The sequence below is a fragment of the Anopheles marshallii genome, chromosome 2, assembly GCF_943734725.1.
Source record: "Anopheles marshallii chromosome 2, idAnoMarsDA_429_01, whole genome shotgun sequence".
Lineage (NCBI taxonomy): Eukaryota > Metazoa > Arthropoda > Insecta > Diptera > Culicidae > Anopheles > Anopheles marshallii.
In genome coordinates this window covers 33,658,330-33,676,039 of record NC_071326.1, presented here as the reverse complement: position 1 = coordinate 33,676,039, position 17,710 = coordinate 33,658,330, and the positions used below count along the sequence as shown (strand labels likewise).

The following is a 17,710-nucleotide window of genomic DNA, read 5'->3' as shown; positions in this document are numbered from 1 at the left end:
ACGGTACTGGATGTCTGTGTTTCCGAAAAAAAAAACTTATCAAGCTCATTTCACGCTAATTGCCCATCTTTCTGCTGAGCGTAAGCAACGATCGCGTACAAAGAGGATAATATAACGCGTAAATTGGGTAAAAAGCCAACAAATAAACAGCTCATTGCACTAACCATCCATTGCTAGCCATAATTAAGCGCAAATCAGTCACTAACCATTGCGCAAAGCTTCGCACATTGTTTTCCAGTCGGTTTTGATGGGGTGCGAAATTTGGTTTGCGGTTCCGCGTGTATGCTTTCTTTCACTTAAATCCAAAACGTTTAATAACAGATCGCCTTCGGAGGCTCTCTATATCAGCATGCCGATACAGAACCACTAAAGAAAAATGCACGCATATCCTTGCGTGTAGTTTACAAACTAATATGGATATCGAACGCCTGTCGAGATCCCGGATTTGTTCTAAATGCCTTAAGCAAATTAGTAATAAGCGCGGCGCGGATTGTTCTGAAAAGGAAAAAAAAAATAAACGTGTAAGAACATTTGTTTTGTAAAACAAATTCCTTTACAGACGAGTACAATAATTGTTTTAAGCAATTGAAAAACAGAAAAAACTTATCGATACTTTAAATTAATTAGGAAGGTAGAAAGCGACGGTTTTTACATTGTAACTGATCGATTTTTTTATAATATCATTTATAATTAATGATAACTCCATGTTACGATTCAAATTGGATATTGACGTATAATAAATATCGAGAATTATGATAAGAAAAATTTCTTCAAAAAGTAATTTTTATGATAATAAAATGAAACATATTAATAATACGGCAAAAGCCGTCATGCTGGATGAAATAAATAGATAATCAAAATGTGTTTTTCGGATTAGAAATTGAATTCCACATACAAAACTCCCCTGAACAGTAAATCTAATAAAATCAATACATCTCGTACATGACCTAATGTTTTGCGACTCATTTACCAAACACTTACCAGCGGATTCGGCCGGAACCGGTACGCTAACATCATGCGCTTACGGTACGCATCGTACTCGTTATCGTTGACCTCCGGGTTGTCCGGGGTAATGATGCCCAAGCCCTGATTATTGTCTCGCTGTGCGGCCCTACGGAAAGAAAACAAGTTCAAAATCCCCCCACGTCAAACCATTATCATGCATCGTCTGTATATAAAAAACCAAAACCACCACACATACTTATTGATTGGATCCACAATACCGCTACCGTCCGCACCCAGGCCCTGGCCCTGCTTCCATCCAAGCTTCTGCAGCATCTGAAACCCAACGTTATCCTCGCGCAGTTTGTAGTCCTTGTAGTCGCTCAGATTTGGCTGACGGTTGTTCTTCTGCGCTTCGTATTTTTCCATAAACTTGCGCAACTCCTCCGGTGGCAGAAAGTCACCAATATGATGCTTGCCCTCTGACTGGCGTGTAAGCTCGTTCGCCCACTTTTGCGTCGCTTCCATTTCCTGCTGGCGCAGCTTATGTTCCCAGGTACCGCCCGTCGTATCCTCATCCGAGTCGTACTCGTACTTGAATCGACCACTGTTTGCCAGTCGGTCGATCTCCTGCCGCTTACGCAACATGTCCTGGTAAAGCAAGTTGATCTTGTAGTGATCTTCTGCCTTCTTCCAGTCTTCCTCCGAGAGGTTTGTGGTTCCAAAATTTTGCCGCGCATACGCCAACAATGCCGGATCGGTTCGACTTACTGTGGACAGTTTGGTCGATGGCAGGGACGGCGGTGGACCTGGTGGATGAGCTGGTAGCGGTGGTGGCGGTTGTGTCCGGAAACTCTGACCCGGAACAAACTGTGGGCCACACTCCACCTGACCACCCCAACGACTTTTGCGCCGTTTTGCAGCCAATTGTTGCTGATGCTGTTCTTCAACTGTTCCTTCGGCGGCACGCTTTTCACCTCCGCCCACCGTTGACGTGGGTTCTACCGTGCTTGTTTCCGATTTCCCGTTGCCGTGTGCGCTACCCTGCTGTTGACCACTAGTCGACTGTCCAGGTTCGCGATAGGACACGAAATCGGAATCGGTCGAGCTGTATTCGCGTTTCCCCGACCCATCATCCGGCCGGGCCGCACCAGACACGGCGGCATCGGCAAGCGTCCCATTAGCTTCGCGCAACCGGAACTCTTTGTAGTCTTCAAAATTCGGCTGCCGGTCGGAAGTTCGACGGAACCGTTCCACAAAACGCTCGTAATCGTCCCGCATCAAAAACTCGCTCAAATGCTTCGGGCGTATGCGTTCGTACAAGTGCGTTATCTCACTGATCCAGCACATAATCGCCTCTAGCTTGATCGTGTTCAGCCGGCGCTCTTCGTCTGAGTCCACACGTTGCCCTTCCGTCACGCTGACGCGCAAAAACTGATCGTGCTGCTGTATCTTCTGCGTCAGGTCATCATACAGCAGCTGTAAACGGTAGTGTTCTTCCGCTTTGCTCCAGCATTCCGGTGATACATCCGCTACCGTACCGTAATGATGGAACACGTACTGCAACAGTCCGGGATTGTTGCGATCGAGCGACGTACCTGGTGCTGCTGGCATTGGGGGTGGTGGAGGTGGTGGTGGTACATTTAAATGTCCCCCGGTCCATGGAATTCCTGGTATGCTTCCTTGCTGCACCGGTGGCTGTGGTTGCTGATTTTGTTGTTGCGTTGACCCAGTCATCACACCTTCCTGGCTGCCCGCTGTTCCTGCCCCATCCGTATTCTCACCCCAGCGTGACTTTTTGCGAAACTTCTGCCGATGGCCACGAGAACCGCTTCCAGCACCTCCTCCCCCTCCTCCACCACCACTGCCGCCGGTAGCACTGCCGCCCGCACCGGAACTACCTCCATTTTTGTCGTTCAATGATTCATTTGCACTATCTCCGAGTCCTCCATGATAGTCATCATCGGAGTCGGTCGAACTGCCATCTTCACGACGGTTCCCGGCATCAAACGTTTTGCGCTTGAGATTCTTTAGGTTGCGTTCCCGTGCCTCCCGTACATATTCCGTATCCGAGTCCGTTTCCGTCGTCGATTTGTCATCGTAGAAATGCCGCTCGTCACCGTAAAAGTTCGGCATCATGTGAATAGGAATCTCGGACGTGCCTTTCGAGCCTTCGGGTATACCACCAGCCGTTTGTTGCTTCGCGTGGTTCTCCTGCCCATCGTCGATGATCGAATCGTCCAGCACATCGGCGGGATCGTATTTGGCGTCATCATCATCTTCCTCCTCCTGCTCATCGCCACTGATCAGTATTGCATCGTTTACTCTTCTGCTGTGTAAACCCGCATCCGCTGCATCGTCTTCCGCTTGGGTTTCGCGCCTTATCGCGATCATCCTGCGAAAGCCACGGTACGCCTCCGATTGCTTATCGAACACGAACCTATAGAGAACAAATAAAAACACAAACATGCCACGGCAGAGAAGGCCAATGGTAGTGTCGGGAACAGAGCCAGAAAAGGGAAGAAATGGGAAGGAAATAGCGACAGTGAAGCAAAAAGGGAAACGGATTCAGATAGTGGGAAACATGGGAAAGAAACAGAAAAAGAGAGAGAGAAAGAGAAAAGGAAAAAGAAAAGAAAAACGAAACAAAAATCGCACGTGAAATATTGTCAGATTTTTGTACAGCAGCAACATTCCAGACCTGAGTCCCACTGGGATCAATATTGCCTAGCAAAGTTTACCCTACTCACGCACAACCCCCATCTCATTAGACCCTGCTCTTTTTGAAAGGTCGGACAAAACGGAAACGTTTAATAGGGAAATAGGAAACATGTTCTATGATGATGGTCATCATCGAATCTCGCTACACTGTGTACTCTGTAAATCGTTACGCTTTCACTTATGTCCTTCTGTAGTTCTTAGAACAAACTCTTCTTCATGCTATTGACGGAAATGAATTAATGCAAATAAAAACTCCTAAACACTTTCGTGTAATGACGTGTAATGATGAATTAATATCAAACTGTCCTAATTCTACAATCTGCATAAAACACGTTTTAAACAGCTTTTTCAATCCCCTTTCACTATTCAATCTCTTTTAATGTTAACCTCATCTCATCAAAAGTCTGATTAAATATCCCAATTCCTTTAAATGTAATTATCGTTCCGTTCCTACACTTTTCCCCGCTCAATACAGCGTATAAAGTATAAATGTGTACAGATATTTATATAATATAGTATTATAAGGAGTAGTTAAAAAGTAAAAACAATTACCAAAGCGACGGATGCAAATCATTTTTACGTGAACATAATTTATCTTCATAAACATCACCGATATCGGCAACCAATTGAATTAATTCTTCAACTGTGGTTGGTAATTTATCATGTTCTGAAAATACTATACAAAAATTATAACTAAAAGACCAAACAAACCGGGCAACCGGCAACCGAAACACACATCGGACGGTCACGCACACAGTACGTACCGATGGAAAGGTTCCATTTCCATCGTGTCGTCTGGCGTGAACCGTCCAACGTGGCCGGTTGTTTCAAGAACGGTACCAACCTTGGCAGTTCGGCAGTGCTACCTCGCTTCTACCGCCGGTACGGCCGGTATCATCCGGTACGTTGCTAGTGTCGGCCGCCACCACGGGCGGCAGATCGTAAAACGGTTCGAAATGGACATCATCTGCCATGGCTGGTAGCTGTGGTGGTGGTGGTGGCGGAGGCGGTGGTGGAAGCGTTGGTAAAAGCGATGGTGGTGGGATGTCAAACTTGAACATCTGTTCGCTGCTGCTGCTAAAATGGAGACAACGTACGTATTATTTAATAAATTACGTATTAAAATCAATAGTTGGCACAGTACTGGATAGAGATAAGCTTACCTAGCAGACACACCCACAGCAGGTGCGGATTCAATGTTTAGCGTAGCGTCCGGTTCTGGGACCGCTGGTTTCACCTGATCGTCGGTCTGTTTTACTATCTTCTCTCTCAGTTGCTTGAACCGCTCGAGAAATGAACCGTCGTTGCTGAACGGTAGCAACACCTTTCCCGACGTATCTGTCGTATCTTCCGGTGTCTCCGTCACGCTGATATATGTCGAAAATGGTGCATAAATCGTATTAACATTACATAAGACAACAACCCACAGAAACGGTTGCCAATCCCGGTTGGGTTAGGATGTGTGCATAAACGTTCCATTACCTTGGCGTATCTTTAGTCGCTTCGGCGGCAATCTGTTTCGCTAGCTCGAGCGTACGCTGCTTCTCTAGGATCTGCTGTCGTTTCTGTGCGATCAGTTGCTCCTGCTTCGACATCTGAGCAAAACGCTCAGTACGGCTGAAGTTGATACGAGGCATACCGACACAACACACGCCCACAGTAACGCACCCAGCAACAGAGTAGTTCCTAGGATGGAGGGGGTAAGTAGAGATCTGGACGTCGAAGCCCCCTCCGCCCAGGCTAACCGTTGTTTTGCACGGCCCGGTTACTGGCTAATCGCGTTAGCACGGCGCCGGACACACTTATCCAGGACACACTGCTGGACGTACACGAGGCAACAGCACGCACCAATCAATTGGCAACTTTCTTGCAACACCTTAAAAATCGATACAACCTTACTACTTTCGGACCACCATTGTCCAAATGTTTTCTTCTGCCAGATCTGCTTTTTTGACACAACGGCAACGTCATGTTGGGATCAATCCGACGCAAGCTAACTTCACGCACAAGTTCAATTTAATGGAAACTCTTGATTGCTGGGAAATTTTTGCACTGTGATCTGTATGTTGTTTTTTTTACTTAATAATCTATATTATCCAAACACATTTCCTTTATGCACTGGCTAGCTCATATGAAATTGTTATTAATTTTTTCGTGTTTATTCTGTCCATCATTAATCGGAATCATTCCGGAGGCTAATTTCACGCATCATAAATTCGTATTACATTTTGCACATTTTATGTTTGGAAAATTAAAATCAGCAAGGCTTTTTATAAATTCAAACACATGAATTACATTTCTTTGTGACTACAAATATTTTACACAGCAAATCTAATAAGCCTTTGAAATAGGATTGATTCGCTTCCGCAAATTTTGGAAATCTAATCTTTATCGGAATTATTTTGGGTGAGATAATTGAATGACTCATCGTAATAACGAACGTTATGTATACAACACACCGATGCGTGCGTATTCGCACGCAACAGTACACTGCAAGAAGCTCCAAGTGGTATCATCATGTTCGCTATTCGCGGTGCATTTACAAGAGCTACCGCCATAACGGTACCTGCAACCAATTCCATTATTCGCTACAAAGCTACACTTCCGGTTGTGCAGAAAGACAAACCACCCCATCTGCCGTATTCCCCGTTTGGATCGAAACAATCCAACACTGCCGAATGGACGGTGGCCCGTTTGGATGACTTGCTAAACTGGGGTCGCAAAGGTTCGATGTGGCCCCTGATGTTCGGTCTCGCGTGCTGCGCCATGGAAATGATGCAAGTCGGTGCACCACGCTACGATATAGATCGGTTCGGTGTGCTGTTCCGTGCATCGCCACGACAAACCGATTTCATCATCGTAGCCGGAACATTAACCAACAAGATGGCACCAGCACTGCGGAAACTGTACGACCAAATGCCAGAACCACGCTGGGTTATCTCTATGGGTAGCTGCGCCAATGGTGGCGGGTACTATCACTACTCGTATTCCGTGGTACGTGGTTGCAATCGGATAATACCTGTTGATATCTACGTGCCTGGATGTCCACCCACTGCCGAGGCATTGATTTACGGAATTCTGCAACTGCAAAAGAAGGTGAAACGCATGAAAACGGTACAGATGTGGTATCGTAAATAGCTTATCGCCCATTTTACTGCTCTTCTTGGATCATATGCATTTGATTTAAATTATTAACATGCTTTAATTAGTTGTAAGTTCGCTAACATTAACATTTCGGTGTAGGGCTGGATGTGAGTTGGATGGGTATTATTTTAGAAAATAAAATATATTTAAAACGACGAAAAAATCAAGAAAAACGTATCAATATAACATCTCGTTACACGCTTACAAAATGTTCGAGGAAAGAAAACAGAACCACATTACAGATGTAGAAGCAGATTGGTTGCTGGTTAAAAATAGAATGTTTAGATCAATTCCAGCATTGTTGCATCTGTTGTTATCGGGGGTGAAACAAACATCTTACTAATCCTAGTCGATACTGAAAAATTCAGTTAAATAAGCCTATCTTAAATAATATTGGGGTTTCCTCCATCGCGTTTCAACTGAAGACAGCTGTTTTCGATTCCTGAATTACTCATGTGTGCACCACACCATCGAATGTTTCTTAAAAGAAATAATTCACAAGAATGAATTCACCAACTAAGCCCCCCTCATTTTTCATTACTGTCATTTAAACAAGATATCTGGAAAGCATGGTAACATAAATTATTTGATTTGATTTGAAAAGTCGTGAAATTGATGTGCTAGTTATATACATATTTTTAACTGCGTCCATGTTCACACTACATCAAACAGCATCATTTATAACGGTTAACAAGCAGCTGGTTAGACTTATACGACTTGTGTTCCTGTATGTGGTTGGCCCATTAAGTGTTTGGCATTTTGTTGGTATTGATTAATGTAAGAAACTGATTACGTATACATTTGTATGCTAAATCTAATGCAAACGAAACGAAAGAATGTATTTGGCAAACACAAACAATGCAAGCAAAATCAACAACACCCAAGAAACTATCAAATATGCTTGTCCTTCTTCTCCTGTTCGCGGGTAGTTTACTGTAGCAATACAGCTAATTTAGTATTTGTATTTGAAGTTCATCTTGAACAAGTACTGGCAGTTCACCTGACCCACGTCGTACACGATGAACTCGTTGTAAAGCAGCGAACTCTTTACCTTTGCATCCGACACACCCTTACCCATCGGTATCTCCACCCCATCCGGACGCATGTGGGAACCACTCGGATCTGGCTGCGTGCGTCCGATACCCTTCACGCTGTGTTTACCGGTAGCAAGTTTCTTCACGTAATGTGCCTGCAGATACTCCTGCATATCGCCGAGTGCTACCTCGCACAACAGCATCAACCCGGTAGAATCAACCATGTTGGTGCAACAGTAGTTGGCCGATTTGGACACCATATCGGCAAAGTAGATACCCTTGCCAAACATGTAACCCGTAACCGGTGCCTCGGGTGGGGCAATTTTCAAACCGTGCGTTAAAATACCCGCAAAATTGGTCAACCGAGAACCGTGCCACAGTAGCTTACGGTTGTGCAGTTTCTTGAATGGCTGATAGCGGCGATCTTCACCCTTACGTTTGATGCGGAAGATTTCTTTAATCTCCAGATCGTACGATTGGTGTGTCTCCGCATGCGTATTGCGCACATACTGTTCAAGCAACGTAAACTCTTCCGAATCACGTGCCATCGGTTCGATAACCGTCTTCAACTGCTCATAATGCGTATCTAGCGGATTCTTACCACTCTTGCCATCTTCATCCGATTCGTTCAGCAACGAGTACGCGAACTCAATCTCCAGCAAACTTTCGAGCATGGTTTGCTTTTCCTTGACCTGCTCGATCGTATCCAGCACCTTGACGGCCGAAACACCGAAATTGTGCGGCACGAACGAGTAGAATCTGTTCGATGCACCTATAAACTGCGCATTGGTTCCGCCGCTCCCGATTAAGTCGGAAATTTCCGACAGAACCTGCATAGCCGATTGGAGCTGACGTTTCGACAGCTTGCCGAGTGGCATCTTTTCCATGTCGAGTTCGAACTCCAACATTACCCGATTCATCGCGTCCACATCGAACAGCATGCGAACCAACTCCTGCACCGCAGGAGCGAGTTTCGATTTGAAGGCGCTATTTTCCGCGAGACGCTTCGTCTTCGACTCGGTATAGTCGATCTCGATCGGATAAAACATGCCCGGCATCTTGTGGTATTTAGAGTTATGCCGCTGCCAATCGTTATCGGTCTTTTCCAGGAACAAATCCTCAAACGCCAGAATGGCGTCCTCTGCCGTGTTGTGGTTTTCCACCTTCGTACCACCGATCGTGGTACCGATACGACCCCAAGCACGGAACAACCAGTATCTGCCGAAGAAAAGGTACAAACGAAGGCAGGTACGAAACAATTAGAACATTTCTATTGATGAATACATTTCAGATGGACTTACTTGCGTTGATGATCATCTTCGAGTACCTGCATTTTGTAGAACGAATTTTTATCCGCCTGTATATCCACCTTATTCAGCACGCAGTTATAAATGACACCATTGCACTTGTACACGTGTGCCCTATCCGCTAGTTTCGAGTCCGGATCAACGATCAGACCGCTCTTCACCTGTAGCTTCATCTTGGCCGGTACTGACTTTTCGTAAATGCTCTTTTTCGAGCGAGATTTACTTTCCTCGTCAGTTGGGAGGCGCGTCTGCGGATCCGAACCCCAATCACAGATAGCCCTACTGGTGATGAACGAAATGGCACCGCCACCCTGAGCATCATCCAAAAATTCCTCCGGCACTACCTGAATCTGTAGTTCCTTCGCTTCCCGCATACGGCTGTTCAACTTTTCGACTTCTTCCGGTGTGGAAATGATAGCCGCCGTATGGCTAGCAATCTTCGTCACCACCTTGCCACCCATTTTTTGTATTTTAAGCTTCAGCTGATCCTTCGATGTGGCCGTTTTGCCAAGAATGACAAATTCCATATTGTACAACGGTGGTTTTTCACGCTTCACCCTCGGTTCCGAGGGCAATTCTTCCTCCTTCTTCACGCTTTCCATCACGGTCTTAATACTCGGCGGAACGTACCGAAACACGCGATCTCCAATTTTAGATTTGTACTGTTTGAAGAATGAGTATGCCGACCGCAGATCGGCCGGTATTATGGTTGGTTTTCGTGGTGGTGCCTTTTCCGCGTTCATGCACTTTACCCAATTGGTCAGATTGCCCTCGCATACGTACGATGCTTTCTGCAGCACGTACTGACCACCACATTTCGTGCATCGTTCCAGCGCACCAAATAGCAGCGCATCGCAAACACGATCCAACACTGGATCATTACCCTCCGGTATGTCCTGATGGTTATGGGCAAGGATTTCAATTAATTCCGCTTTCTTTACGCCAAGCTTTTTAAGTTTGTCGCGTATCTTGTAAAACGCTTTCAGCTGCTCAGCGATCTGCTTCTCCTCTAGCGATGCAGCCGCTTTGTCTACCTCGTCCAAAACCTCTTCCTTCAGCTTCTTCGCCGGTACATCTTCCGTTTTGATGGCTCTACAGAAAAAAATATTTGTGTTACCCTAGTGTAGAAGATTCTCCTCAGTGGCAGGTACTTACGGTAACAGTTTCTTTAACATCGCCTGATCCTCCTTTTTCATCGAACGGAAACCAGGCAACATTTCAGCCTTCTCGAAGTAACCAAGATCGGAGCGTATTTTCGCAAAGCATTCCGCATGATGCCACAACGGTTGCCCGCCATACTTCATGCCTACCTCCGTATCGTAAACGACCTTCTTAATGCGCACCTCATCCTTCAAAACCTTCAGCTCGCATCCCCGACACATGGCACGTCCAGAGGACGCATACTCTACTCCGAAGTCCTTCAAAGATTGGGTTTCCGCTGCGGATCGTTTCTTGCCTTTACCCTTCCCTGCAGTAGGAACGACTCCCTTCGAGAACGCAGCTACAACCCACAAGCAAGGAAAGCACAAAAAAAACCGACAAAGTTTAATTTTTACTTGCACTCTTTACGAACGCTACCCATCGCATCACTTACCAATTGCGTCGCGGATCTTCTTTTGATCCTCGTACCGCAGTGCCTCCATGTTGGCTACATCGCCTTCGGTTGTGGGGCGTTGTTTCTTGAAGAAACAATCTTCGTGGTACCATTGAGCCACCTTACCATCGTGCATCGGCGACTGAACCATCGCAGCAAGCCGGAGCACATCCTTGTCGATCTTGTTCTTACACAATCGGCACGATGCCCGGTTGCTCTTGGAATATTCCGCAAGAAACGGTAATTGTTGGGCGTCCATCCTTTTTCTCTACACAACTGATAGAATAAGAGGAGCAGCGGGTGCAAATCTAATTCACGCGTATTACGCACCAGAACACAACATGTAATGCACTGAATTTACAAGTTTTTCCCGGTATAGACGAACTGTTTGCGGTGTTTGCCGGGTGACAGTTGGTGCGGTGTGGCGCGAAATTGTCAGGCTTCGTTTATTTGAACGCATGTAAACAACTCATTCGCCCAACGAACCACAAATGTGCTCTTGTAGGAATTTAAGGGGTTGTAATAAACTGATTACGGAAAAGGGCGAAAACAGTAGCAATTATTTCAATAAACTACACAAAAATAATCTCCCACTTGTGTTATATTGAAGTAGAATCTTCGATATTCTGAGGTACTTTCAGCGGTTCAGGGTTGTGTTGCTGAATGAAATTACACATTTTGTGTTATCGTAGCATATATAGGTACATAACATGGGTCGTTTTACTATTTTGTTTTTTATCATTTTGTGTGTATGAAGCTAACAATATCTCATGGAGAAAGGTTTACAAAAATTGTTGGCGTGCTGAAAATCCATATGTAGCGTGCTTACTTCTCATACCTTGATTAATTCACCTTGTTAGTCAGCAAAACCTCAATCTCGCTTGTCAGATACGTCTACCCAAAACAACAATCAAGCCGTCGCACAGAAATTTCTCTTCGTGTTTAGAATCACTTTAACTCCAATAATCAACGGTAGGATTATAGTCAAGCCTCGCAAGAAGCAGTGTTGCAATTCGGTCCTTTCTCAGCGTTATCCGCAACATTTCCAAAACCCACAATGAGTGATAGTGATGTTTCCAAGATGAAGGTAACTAGGGACGCCGCCATAGCCGGAAATCTAAGCAAATGCTGCACAGGTACAAAAAACTTCTATCGGAATAATATGCATTCGTTCGCGTTCCTTTACCGATTTGTAGGTGGCGGATCTGAAAAAAGAACTAAAGGCACGAGGTTTGAGTGTGATGGGCAACAAGAATGAGCTGGTGGATCGATTACAAACGGCACTGTTGGGTATGTCATACTGTTGCTGGGGGAGGGAGGGGGGAGATCTAATGTTTATGCCTGTGTGTAACGCTTTACCCATTTGCCATCCATTACAGATGGTGGCGATGTGCTAGAAGATACGGCCAACTCCGAAGATCTTTTGGACGACGAATTGAATGATGATCTGCTGGATGAGGATAAAGATCTTACCGATCCGGTAGCGGAGGAGGAGCAGATACTGAAATCGCCTACGCCGAGCGAAAAATCGAAATCTATTTCGCCGGACCAACCGCGAAAGCCAGAAGACGAACCGAACCACGGCTCAGAAAAGTCCAACGTATCGGTAACAACCACCCGTAAGATATCGCTGAAGCGAAACATTTCCATCACGAAGCCCACATTCGCTGCGAATCCGAGCACCAGTCCGCTGGGCGAAGCGCCGAAACCCCAAAGGCAACCATTTTCGACTCAATCGTCCAGCACCAATAGTGGTAGCGATGGAGAACCGGAAAAGAAGGTGGTTAAGCTCGGTCAGCTAAGCGCACTGGAGCGGTTGGAAATGAGGGCCAAAAAGTTCGGTGCTCAAACAGTGGCACCGTCTAGTACGCCTGCCGCCGGTACCACCAGTTCTACCGACAAAATGCAAGCCCGTGCGGCAAGGTTTGGGTTAACTGGTACTAGCACCAGTACATCGGCGAACAGCAACAAAAACACACCGGCATCGCTGGAAGCGCTGAAAAAACGTGCCGAACGCTTCGGTTGCTCCGTGTCGTCCGAAATGAGCAAACTCGAGCAGGAGGAAAAGTTGGCTAAGCGACAGGCCCGCTTTGGCCAGACGGTTAGCAGCGGTTCCACTGCAACCAATGGTGCCGGCAAGGTTTCATCCGCTTCGGTGGATTACGCCGAAAAGGCAAGGTTACGGCTGGAGAGGTTCAAATCTGCCGCCTAAGTGATGGAATCGTTGTTTTACCTTCCCTTTATCCATTGAGAAAATGTCGTTCTCTTACGCCGCGTTTGTCACAGTTTTATCTTTGCTCCTTCTGTGTGAACGAGTGTTTTTAAGTTGTAACGTGCGTATTTTTATGTGCACGCATTGCAAACCTAGCCCGGGAGCAACGCCGCTGATGACGACGACACGACGAACGAAGGGCGGTATATGTGTAATGAGCTAAAGTTTATTGTAAAATAAGACAACTCAATAATGTACTGTCAGTAGTAGAAATTTCGAAGTTAGTGTTTTTTTTTTGCGCAATCCATCATAAAATAAACATAATATGTAACGGATTTAAGATGACTAATTTTGTTTAGAGAGACAGAGACGAACCCATCATGCACCTTGGCCTTCGATGTAGTGCATCCCCTGTGGATGGATGTAGTCTCGAAGCATCCATGCCGTCAATATGAATAATAAGTCAGTTAAATGAAGAAGATGCTAATTTAACAAAATACTAACTTCAACACATTTCCTCCATTATTTTGTTCTTTTTCTTCAGAATTTGATTTTTTTTTATTGAATGTTATGATTACTGCCTTACACCAGATAGAGCTGGAACCAATGGAAGGATCTTCTACATTAAGGTGTGTCCGTTTAAATGATTTTTTTTATTTAAAACATATGACGATACACTAAACCTCACGTCCACTGGAACGTTGAAATTTACGTACGCTGTGCATAAAGTAAATAATAGAACGGAAATGTGGATAACATAAATTGAAAACGAAAAGTTGTTTTGGGGAACTGCTGTACTGTTCCATTTAAAATAATGCTGCAAATAATTAAAAAAAAAAACGTTCCGTTCACGGTGCACCACCCTCGATTTCGCTCGCCGGCACATCCGGATCCTCATCGTTGTACATGTTTTCCGCCATTTGCCACACCTGCATAATGTTATCTTCCGACACCGAACAAATAACCCACGGTTCGTTCGGATTCCACGAGAAGTCGGATATCTTTGCCGTGTGGCCACCGTGGATGAACAACAATTCCGGCGGTCCGTCTTCCGCATCTTCCGCACTCTGTTCCTCGCCGATCTTCGACAGGTCCCAGACGTGGAGCCGGCGATCCGTGCCGGACGAAGCGAGAATGGTTTCATTGTGCGGTGACCATTGGACCTGGAAAATTTCATCTCTATGCGATTCAAACGAGTGTAACTTCAGCTTCAGATTGCGCAAATCCCACAGCGCAACCGTCTTGTCGGCAGATCCGGTTGCCAGTATAAACTCGGAATAGGGATTGAAGCTGAGACAGTTCACTTCGGCCGTATGAGCGTCAACCGTGTGAGACGGTTTCGAGGTGTTGTTGCAGCGCGTATCCCATATCATCAGCTTCTGATCATCGGCCACCGACCCGAACAGTGATTCATGCAACAAATGCCAAGCGACATCCTCCACCACCGCTGTATGTCCGGTAAAGATATTCTTCGCATCGATCAACCGATGCTCTTTCGGTGTGGCGTTAATGTCCCACAGGCAGATGGTATGATCATCACTGGCCGACAGCAAATACCCGTTCAGGTTCGGGTTCCACGACAACCCGTAACCCTCCTTCTGGTGACCACGCAGCCGCAGATCCGGATGACATTCGCCGCTCGGTTCTGGTTTGCTCGGATGCTTCGTGTAATCAAACACGAGCACATCGCTCGACGGAGTTTTCGTGGCAATCACACACGGATTCTGTGGCATGTACCGGGCACGATTAACTTCACCTTCGTGGTTGATTTTTATCTCGATTTCGATCTTTCCCGACACCGAACCGAACCCACCAAACTCGCCCTTCTCGTTATCGTAGTGCCCCGTATCGAACTGTGCGTCCTCGTTCGGCAACTGAACACTCGCGATCAGTAGATGGTTCTGCTCGTCCGATGTGTGCGTACCCAGAATGAGCCGGTGCACCGAGTAATCCTTCCCCTCCGGTTTCGTCACATCCGGCAGCCATTGGGCGGTTAGTGAGGGCCATTCGAGCGCGTGTGTCATGACCAAATCGTACAGGAATGGAGTATTTTTCTTCCAGATTTTGTACTCCTCATTAATGACGCGCTCCTCGACCGCATCATCGAACGCTTCCGCTGCATAGGGGGGGGGGGGAGAAAAGATGATTGCACCAAACCGATTATACGTTAATGTAACAAAGGAACCAAATCATAGTACACTGCCTTCCACTTACCACCATCTGCTCGGTCACCCATTTTAATGCTCTTCGGTTTACCACACGATGGAAATAGGGAAAGGAATTGTCCGACGTTTCGGGTTTTGACACACTCCCGCCAAATCCGTTAAACTGGCAAGCTGCACGACTGCTGTGACGGAACGTGTGTTCCGAGGTCTTGTGCCGTGCCGCAAATCGTCTCCGTACCCGTTTTTTACGACGCTACGTGCGCGCGCGTCTCTGTGAATGTATGTGTGTGCGTTTGTCAAAGCGGCGTTCAGTATAGCAGCCAAAATGCCGATTGCAATGTTCCTCTTGCCGGTAAACCAGTCCAGTGTAGTGTAGTGTTTGTTTTTTCCTACTGCAGCCGCGAACACGGTGACCGATTATGTATACACTAGATACACCGTGCAGGAAGCCTTTTACAACCAATATTCACAATTCTTTTTGTAGACGGTAAGCAGCACACAGTAGCACACAAAATGCCGCACTTTTCTTACGGCCAAGGTACGCAGAGATATGGTCTGTAAATTTGGACATTTGTTTGACTATCGCACTACTGTCATTTTGTTTGCGAATCGTTATACACCTTGTTAAAATTGGCGGTTGATATAGAATACGCAGCGTTTACACGATTGCGTATGTTCAAAAGCTGCACCGACAACTAATTCACGTTATTTTTGCGAGGTTATTTAATATCCTGAAATAATATCCAAATTCATGTTGAAAAATTTCATTATAACATTTCTTAGAAACATTTGGTGATTTACACTTTAATAATGTTTGCAATAAACTATTTGCTTTACAGCGTGTTAAACCAGGATACGTTCCCTGTAATGTGGTTGCCCTTGGCAACAGAACATCCCGAGGAAACAAAGTAAACAAACAAAATCGGTTGTGATCGACAGTCCCTGTCGTCTGGTGCAAGTAATTTAAACAACATTTTCCATATCGATGGTAAGTTTCATATAGTTATGCGATTTATATTATTTAACAACCGTTTCGGCTTATCCTATATTTGCAGAACACCAACAGTAACGTGTATTTGGGGGAATGGTACCAGAAAGAGGCCGATCTAAATCGGCAACTGGTGGTAAGCTTCTTTCCCAGCGATAATTCGGTAGAGTTGGTGGATTTGAAAACGCGAAAAACCTTCCTACGACGCACTAAAGTCGAAGAGTTGAGCGAGAATGATTTCTTCATCGGTGCGAAACTGCTGATCTTTGGCAAACAGATCCACATTCTGGACTATGGAGATGCGAAAACGAGAAACAAGAAATCGGACGAACAGCTGTAAATTATAATCAAACTGTGCCATAATATTGCATACATTTTGTTAATATATGCACTTTTTCTTTTCCTTAGTTCTTTCGGATTGATCAAAGCGGAAGCATTGCTACATATTGGCGAAATCCTGACAAAAATACACAAGGCAGGATTGGGTGTCCGTCGGCTGGCAATGTTGAAAATAGATGAAAACTATTCATCCATGCTGAAAACTGTCCGTTCTGAGGCTTCTAGCTTAAACTATCTTATGGATTGTATGCCAAGCCAGTCATTTGTTGCCCTGGAGATCATTGGAAACAATGCGTACAATCAGTACCGAGAGTTGTGTGGGCCCGAATCAATTTCCGAAGCAAAACAGTGTGCCCCAAACAGCTTCCGTGGTTTATACGGAAGTGACGTTTACTGCTCACGATCAGCGGAAGAAGCGGCTAACGTATGTGCAATGTTTGACCGACAAAAACCGATCGATTGTAGCTTTTTTTGGTATCATTTCAGGAATCTCGCTTCATATTTTTGAACAACGACATAAAACTTGTACTTCGCTCTTCGGCCTTATACACGAACAGTACGCTGTGCATCATCAAACCACACGCGGTGCGCGAGGGGAAAGCTGGAGAAATTATAACGGAAATATTGCGTAAAAAATTCACCGTCACTGCCATTAAGATGCTTCGTTTCGAGCGGCCCAACTGTGAAGAGTTTCTTGAAGTGTACAAAGGTGTCGTCCCAGAATATGAGGTATTTGTATTGTGCAATGTTTTCCTATGCAGCTTGAATATTTACCTCTGATGATTATTTTACTCAGTCTATGGTGATGCAAATGATCAGTGGTGACTGCATGGCACTAGAAATTACGAACAAATACGATGACACCCGTAGTACCTACCAAAGTTTCCGGGATTTTTGTGGACCTATCTGTCCGGTAAGTGATACGTTCTCAGTATTGGAATTGGCAACCGCGGTTGCTGTAATCATTTGTTGACCTTTTTTGCAGGAAGTAGCGAAGCTTACCAGACCGCAAACGTTGCGTGCTACGTTGGGGAAAAACAAGGTGATGAATGCCGTACACTGTACTGATTTGGAGGAAGACACATCCCTCGAACTGGAATATATTTTTAAATTTCTAAATTAAAAATGCTATATGCACATTAAGTGTTCAGGGAAGAATTAAATCATTCCGTCCAAATAATACTTGTGGTCAAAGAATCGCCCTTGTATCTTAAACTGTACTGTGTGTGTGTGTTTTGATGAAATAAAAACAGATTTCGTTTTG

The 17,710-nt window shown here is 45.3% G+C and overlaps 6 protein-coding genes across 6 annotated transcripts; 3 read left to right on the top strand and 3 right to left on the bottom strand.

The window, feature by feature from the left end:
* Positions 1-468: 468 nt before the first annotated feature.
* Positions 469-5,300, bottom strand: LOC128709117 (uncharacterized). The gene is made up of 7 exons (XM_053804102.1): positions 5,146-5,300; positions 4,827-5,030; positions 4,508-4,740; positions 4,216-4,339; positions 1,202-3,382; positions 982-1,111; positions 469-495 (listed from the first exon to the last, which is right to left on the bottom strand). The coding sequence occupies exons 1-7, from the start codon at positions 5,298-5,300 to the stop codon at positions 469-471; spliced, it is 3,054 nt and encodes a 1,017-aa protein (XP_053660077.1).
* Positions 5,301-6,107: 807 nt separating this feature from the next.
* Positions 6,108-6,801, top strand: LOC128709121 (NADH-quinone oxidoreductase subunit B-like). The gene is given in 2 exon segments (XM_053804105.1): positions 6,108-6,145; positions 6,147-6,801. Coding segments are annotated over 2 exon segments (693 nt in total).
* Positions 6,802-7,759: 958 nt separating this feature from the next.
* On the bottom strand, positions 7,760-11,001 carry LOC128709118 (poly [ADP-ribose] polymerase). Its single transcript, XM_053804103.1, has 4 exons — positions 10,743-11,001; positions 10,304-10,649; positions 9,143-10,240; positions 7,760-9,059 (listed from the first exon to the last, which is right to left on the bottom strand). Exons 1-4 carry the CDS (start codon positions 10,999-11,001, stop codon positions 7,760-7,762), a joined length of 3,003 nt encoding a protein of 1,000 aa, XP_053660078.1.
* Positions 11,002-11,799: 798 nt separating this feature from the next.
* LOC128709119 (SAP domain-containing ribonucleoprotein) lies at positions 11,800-12,954 on the top strand. Its single transcript, XM_053804104.1, has 3 exons — positions 11,800-11,829; positions 11,939-12,032; positions 12,122-12,954. Exons 1-3 carry the CDS (start codon positions 11,800-11,802, stop codon positions 12,952-12,954), a joined length of 957 nt encoding a protein of 318 aa, XP_053660079.1.
* Positions 12,955-13,802: 848 nt separating this feature from the next.
* On the bottom strand, positions 13,803-15,190 carry LOC128709089 (chromatin assembly factor 1 p55 subunit). Its single transcript, XM_053804072.1, has 2 exons — positions 15,169-15,190; positions 13,803-15,070 (listed from the first exon to the last, which is right to left on the bottom strand). Exons 1-2 carry the CDS (start codon positions 15,188-15,190, stop codon positions 13,803-13,805), a joined length of 1,290 nt encoding a protein of 429 aa, XP_053660047.1.
* A 254-nt stretch (positions 15,191-15,444) lies between these two features.
* LOC128717881 (nucleoside diphosphate kinase 7) lies at positions 15,445-17,569 on the top strand. The gene is made up of 7 exons (XM_053811555.1): positions 15,445-15,471; positions 15,604-15,606; positions 16,175-16,443; positions 16,516-16,870; positions 16,933-17,175; positions 17,243-17,359; positions 17,432-17,569. The coding sequence occupies exons 1-7, from the start codon at positions 15,445-15,447 to the stop codon at positions 17,567-17,569; spliced, it is 1,152 nt and encodes a 383-aa protein (XP_053667530.1).
* Positions 17,570-17,710: the final 141 nt, after the last annotated feature.